We start from the raw sequence: 6,066 nt of genomic DNA on the forward strand, positions 1-6,066 counted from the left end.
AATAGCAGCCACATCTACATATTAAAATATTATAATCATTACTGTAATGAAAATTTACTCCTTTTTATAGTTAATCAACTTTTACTCTCTTTAAATAGACTTACTCAGCTTGTATACCTCACACTAAATACAGAGGTTTACACTCCCATTATTATCACAGTGTAGTAAGTAAGCTTATTGCCTAAGGCAGCAGCACTTGTAACTTAAACCAACACAGCACCGCAGCAATGGGTATTGGTATCATTATTACTCAAACACTACCACTACATCTTTTGTCACTTCAAGCAGAATGGGTATATCACGGCTAAAACAACATCTAGAGCCTTACCTAGACACAGTATCTCTACAAGATCGAGCGCATCCGAGTCCAGGCGTAGCCACTGCGCAAGCTGTGGTAATAGACGGGCCTAGCCTTGTCTACCATGTTTACCATCGCCTGCTATCGTGGTCAAATCCCGATCTTTGCTATCCTGATATACAACCAACTTGCGATGAAGTGAGCCATGGGGTTATGATATCCCTCCTTCATTTGGCGTCGCTAGGCGTGACGATGTATAGTATGCACGAAAGTTTATTGTGAGATCATTCCAACTAATCACGTACTCTGTTAGAAAAAAACTATGCTTCGACGGGGCTTTGCCTCCATCAAAGCAGTTGACACGCCTTGCTCGCCTGGAGAAGACCAGGAAAAGACTCGAGGCTTTCCGAATAAGCCATTCGGCTTGTCTGAGTACATCTTTTGCCTCGGAAAGGATGACAGCCAATCGGTGGGAAAATGTCTTGCAAAGCAGAACCCTACCTGCCAGTTTTACACTGGTACCAGAAAACCATTTTATAGTCCCTGCAGTTTATGAAGATCTACGAGAACGTTGGTCTAAGGAGAACATTCTCGAGGCCCTTCCGGCCGATTCATTCTTGCGTATGGCTGCAAACCGTCTGGCAAGTCTGCCATGGGCTGATGTAACCGTCATGGTCCCAGGGGAGGCGGACGTCTACTGTGCCCATTTAGCCAAGCGAAATGCCTGTTCGGTACTTACAAATGATTCTGACCTGTTCTTGTACGATATAGGCTCAACCGGATCCGTTATCCTTGTCAGTTCCATGAGCTGGACGCGCACAGATCCAGGCAACTCAATTATAGCCCAAGGCATTTGCCCGAATACCGTCGCGCGCCGACTGGGATTGGAATCACTATTGCCATTGGCATTTGAGCTGCAATCAAATCCTAGGATTGGAATGGGAGAGCTTATTCAGCGATCAAAGATCATTGACATGGCCCCTGATCCTGTCCCAGGCTATTCTCACTTTGCGAAGGAGTACCAGACCTCTCCGAACATCCTTGTCGATGATATAGGAAAACAATATCCCCAGTCACTCGATAACAGGGTCTCAGAAATGGTCTCTCAGTATCTTTTCCCAGAGACTTACCCACACGATGCTTTATTGAATATGTATCTCGTGATGCTCAATGAGGATCCGAAGCGGCAATGTGCTTGGCTGCAAGGGCGTGTGATTAGAGTCATAGCCTATTCTCTTTTCAATCTCACACAACCGATAGGTAAAAGGCATAAGTACATTGTTGAGCACATCAGGCGAGGTGGAAGAGTTACATCCGACATGATTACCCTCGAGAACCGGTCTTGGTTATCCGCAGAAATTCAATCCTTGCTTGACCAACTTAATGTCGTCCAGGCAAAGACTGGTATGGAGGTTGACTGCCCGGTCTTTTGGAGGACCTTTGCCCTCTATACTATATTTGGACTGCAGTCGACGCCTAAAACTCCAAACCTCGACCAGCTAATGCAGCTTTTGGCCCATGGGTCTATGAGCAACAACCTGGACTGGAACGATGTCCACATTCTAGCCCAGATTCAATCTGTGCTGTATTCGTTGAGGATCCTTAAACAATTGCTTGGTACATCAGAGATATCTGACCGACAAATGACTCAAGCAGCTGCCCTTTTAGCCCGTCTACCACCGCTACATGTATTGATGAGATCAGCACATGAGATGAAGAAAGAGTCGGCGAACCTCCCAGCTAAGAATGCCATTAATCAAGCGATACTGTTGTGGGGTGAAAGCAGCCACGACCATGGAAGGAGAGAAAGACAGTCCGTGTCCGGTGGCGCACAAACCCTGAAATCTGGGGACCCGAAGTTAACCAATAGCATACCGACGGTAATAAGTCGCCCGTGGCCTCAACGGCCTCAAAATATGTTTGAGCTTCTCTCAGACCAATGAACATCTCTTACTTATTACTTCATCTTACTTCGTACTATCTTTCGTATTTGACCAAGATACGAAGCCTAATAGAAGTCCTTGGGAGGGTAAATACGACAAAGTATGTAAAGCTCATCATCTGATATTGGAGACTGTGGAAATGAATTTGGATAACTTAACGAGCAGACCTCAAGAATCCTACCACTCCCCGACAGTATCCCACCAACTCGGCCAAACGCTGGGCCTCATGCTGTTGTGCCTGACTCCACGCAAGGAGAGCATTCTTCAAAGGCTCATTGTCGTCGTCGTCGTCGTCGTCGTTAGGAACGGAACATGCTGCCACAGAATCTGCATGAACTCTCAGAAAAACGGCCATCCAAGCATTAACAAGCTCAAAATCTCTCCTCTGGTGAAGCCGGTATGAAAGTGCCATGACGAAGTCTGACAGTTCGGAGTGATCAGCTTGCCTTCGGGGTTCCAATGACCTTATTTGAAGATCCGCTTTCGCTGGAGGCAATGACTTAAGGTATTCGATGAAAGGGCCAAAGTCGTTCGAGACATGACCAGACTTCAGGAGATTGGTAAACTTGGAGCTTGTGGTACCACTTTCACCAATACGCTGCATCTTTGCGATCCTTGAGCATTCAGCGATCGCTAATTCCGGGGAGCTGGTGGGCTCAGTTTCCGCTGTCCTTGACTCAGGATGATGGCTCGGAAGGAAGAAAGGGGCCTTTGTAGGGGCTTTGGGGGGCTCCTTTGGTCTGTTTCGCTCCTGTGCAATAGTAAGTCAGAAGGGCCAAGGGAACTTCAGGAGCAAGAAAAATAGGTCCTTGGGTACTGTAATAGGAGGTCCGGTGAGGAATACCTTGACGAGATTCAAGTGAAGGAACGTCTGCCACTTGCTCTTGGGAACAACACTCAGCGTGACCATGTTTTCACTGAGCTGGCCAATGGTAGGTAATGGGCCGTCTACCTCATCTTCCTCATTCTCTTCGGAAAATGCGGCCTCGATGACGCCTGATGCGGATTCAACGGTAGACGCAGGAATACCAACACTGCCAATTTTGCGATCGTCCACGTTCTGTGTGGAAATGGGCACAAACAAGCTTCTGTTAGACCAAAGACTTATCCCTAAGCCATCTGCGTGCGCAGTAGCCAGGAATTCACCTGTTGAGGACATAGTAACCGAGGTACAAGTGCTGGAAACACGGAAAACATCGATGAGGTGTCCTGTTGGCAAGTCCCAGACCCGGATTGTAGAGTCCATTGATGCAGCAATGATCCAGCGTCCATCATTGGAGAATGAAAAATCATTTATTTGACCGATACACCCCCAGAACTCTCGAATCACCTTCCTAGTTTCCACGTCAACAACGCGGATGGAAAGATCGTCACAGCTAAGCGCAACGAGCTCGCTTGTGCGGCTATAGCGGAGTCCATTGATTGATGTCATCGGATACCAGTCAAGCTCATCGACTAGTGATCCAGAAACAAGATCCCAGAACTGTATAGATGTCAACTGTGGCAAGTTAATGAACGGAAAGTCATATTCCGACATACCTTAACTTTCCCATCGAGACCACAGCTTACAACATTTCGGTTCAAACTGTCGATCACCAAGCCAGTGACTGCCTTTGAATGCTTCGAAGAGCTGTCAGATCGCTTATATGTGCTCGTGCGCCTATCTTTCCCATTGCCCCGTGAGTCTCGAACCGGAAATCTTTGCCGGTGAGCGCCAGACTGTAAGTTGAACATGTCTATGCTCCCCCCTGCAGAACCTATTATCGCAAAAGTTCCGCATTGTGATATAGCGACACTCTGGCGCACTCATTAGCGAAATTCAACCAGCGATCCGAGCCTGGTTCAAACTTACTTTGACTTCAGTGCCATCGCCAGTTTCTAATGCCCAACGCCCGGCTCTCTTTTTGCCCCAAAACCATGTCCGGGCATATTTGTCTCCACGGTGGCCAGTGACTATACTTTCCCAGCCAGTCTTGCTAGAATCATCAGTCCTTGTTACCGTCGGATTGGCCCAAATGGGACCAGATGTTGTTGTCCCCATCCCACCATCTCGATTCAGGGAGCAGGCGATAGAAGTGATCTCTGATGCTTTGAATCCATCCTCGGCTAGAGCATGGGAATTCCTAGTCGCATTTGAGGCGGTCATTTTCTTCAATTTGTGTTCGACAGCACCTTGAGAGATTTCCGTGTTCTGGCTATCCTTGCGCACACTGAAGCCCCACAAACTGCGATCCTTGCTTGCGCTTAGCAGCCACTTACCTCCAAGCTCCGATCCATCAGATGCAGCAGGGAGAAATTCAACAGCGGTGATCGGGGCTGAGTGCCCACTCCGGGAGTGAAGGAGTCTAGGGGTGCTTGAGAAGGGGTTCTGATCGAAGATCCACGTTTTCAGGGAGTTATCGCCCCCAGATGAAATCATAACAGGTTGACCATCCAAGAACTGGACATGACTCACGCCAGAGCTTGTATCGTCATTGGAAAACCCATGTGCCTGGCGAAGAACACCAGATACTCTGCCACCGTTGTTCAAGTCCCACATAGTGATATCACCACTATCAGCACAGGCCGTTGCCATCACACCTGGTACTCGGCCATCTTCGCCTGCACCCAATCCGTCTGTTCGAAAGGTGAGACATGTAATTTCGGATGAGCGTGATACATTGCTTCGCAAAGACAGCACCACCTGACCTGTTTGCACATCACAAACAGAAATTGAACCATTCTTGTACGCAATTGCAATAAGAGATAGAACAGGGCTTGCTTGTAGAGCAGTCACAGTCCCCGCAGAAGACGACGCTGGCAATATCGAGTGAATCAGCTTTCCTGACTTGACATTCCAGATATCAACCTTTCCATCGCACCTTCCAACGAATATCTTGTTTAGATACGTTGGCATATTGCAAATCTGGCCAGTATAGACCTGCTCTGTCGATAACTCCCTCGTCTGTTGCGGGAAGAGCGTTGTATAATGCTCGTACGATGCGTTTTTCCATACTGAAATACATTTGCCGCAGCTGCCAATCACCCATGATCCAAAGACCAACAGCCGGTCGATAGGCTCGGTGACCTCGGGTGGTAGCTCCAACGATCCGATTTTTTTGCCGCGCTTGAAGACCCATATGCCCCCTGGAGATCCAGGTTGGAGGCTTCCCCATGCCGCGAAGACCCTATCTTGCCAGGCGATCGTTGCCGTTATGATGTCGGGAGTCTGGGGTCGGCTCACAAAGACTAGGCCAAGTCCGCGCTGTAAATCGTAGGTTTGCAAGCTGCGTCCGACAGACGTAGTGATCTGATATGTCGATTTACCCAATCGGACGGAAGTGAATGGAATTTTTGTCGTTACAAGTCCTAGTGTCTGCATGTACATTAGCACTGGTAATCCTCGACAGAGAGGTGAATTCTTTGTTGAAGCATGCAAGCCCAATCGATGTCTTCTTACCCGATATGGTGAAAATATTTTGGAACCAGGAAATTGGACAGGTGGCTGGCTCTGCAACGTATCCGTTCGCTTCTGTCTCTTCGCGGATGGTAGATCAAATCCGTCATCGTTAGTTGACAACATGGTGCCAAATGCCCGCAATAAAAATCATATGCGTCTCGCGCAGTTGACCTGATTTTCAAGAATTAATCATAAAACCTTCCTCGGATCTAATCATTTTCCAACGGAATTACAATACATCCGCGCCAAGCTTTTCCCACAGTCACGTGTGTGGCCGTCTTGCTCTAGGCAGGGTAACTTCAGGGTAACTTACTGCCTAAGTTACCAGTTACTGTAGGGTAACTTACTCGTGGTATGAACAGTTACTGTAGTGGCAGTGGTGGAGA

The 6,066-nt window shown here is 47.9% G+C and overlaps 2 protein-coding genes across 2 annotated transcripts; one reads left to right on the plus strand and one right to left on the minus strand.

The window, feature by feature from the left end:
* Window positions 1-228: 228 nt before the first annotated feature.
* Window positions 229-2,241, plus strand: BO95DRAFT_413562 (PIN and XPG domain-containing protein; the record flags this gene model as incomplete). The annotated part of the gene is made up of 2 exons (XM_025584288.1): window positions 229-552; window positions 612-2,241. Exons 1-2 carry the CDS (start codon window positions 290-292, stop codon window positions 2,239-2,241), a joined length of 1,893 nt encoding a protein of 630 aa, XP_025442395.1. The 5' UTR covers window positions 229-289.
* A 109-nt stretch (window positions 2,242-2,350) lies between these two features.
* Window positions 2,351-5,857, minus strand: BO95DRAFT_473512 (rRNA-processing protein UTP21). Its single transcript, XM_025589728.1, has 5 exons — window positions 5,681-5,857; window positions 4,094-5,596; window positions 3,781-4,038; window positions 3,086-3,724; window positions 2,351-2,992 (listed from the first exon to the last, which is right to left on the minus strand). Exons 1-5 carry the CDS (start codon window positions 5,801-5,803, stop codon window positions 2,396-2,398), a joined length of 3,120 nt encoding a protein of 1,039 aa, XP_025442396.1. The 5' UTR covers window positions 5,804-5,857; the 3' UTR covers window positions 2,351-2,395.
* Window positions 5,858-6,066: the final 209 nt, after the last annotated feature.

The sequence above is a fragment of the Aspergillus brunneoviolaceus genome, assembly GCF_003184695.1.
Source record: "Aspergillus brunneoviolaceus CBS 621.78 unplaced genomic scaffold BO95scaffold_33, whole genome shotgun sequence".
Classification (NCBI taxonomy): domain Eukaryota; kingdom Fungi; phylum Ascomycota; class Eurotiomycetes; order Eurotiales; family Aspergillaceae; genus Aspergillus; species Aspergillus brunneoviolaceus.

What these genes read in the sequence shown, in the direction of transcription:
- BO95DRAFT_473512 (XM_025589728.1), bottom strand. Translation starts at nt 5,803, where the DNA reads ATGTTGTCAACTAACGATGACGGATTTGATCTACCATCCGCGAAGAGA. An exon ending in AAATATTTTCACCATATCGG is followed by an intron (nt 5,597 to 5,680) that starts GTAAGAAGACAT and finishes ATGTACATGCAG; the next exon opens with ACACTAGGACTTGTAACGAC. An exon ending in TTCACTTGAATCTCGTCAAG is followed by an intron (nt 2,993 to 3,085) that starts GTATTCCTCACC and finishes ACTATTGCACAG; the next exon opens with GAGCGAAACAGACCAAAGGA.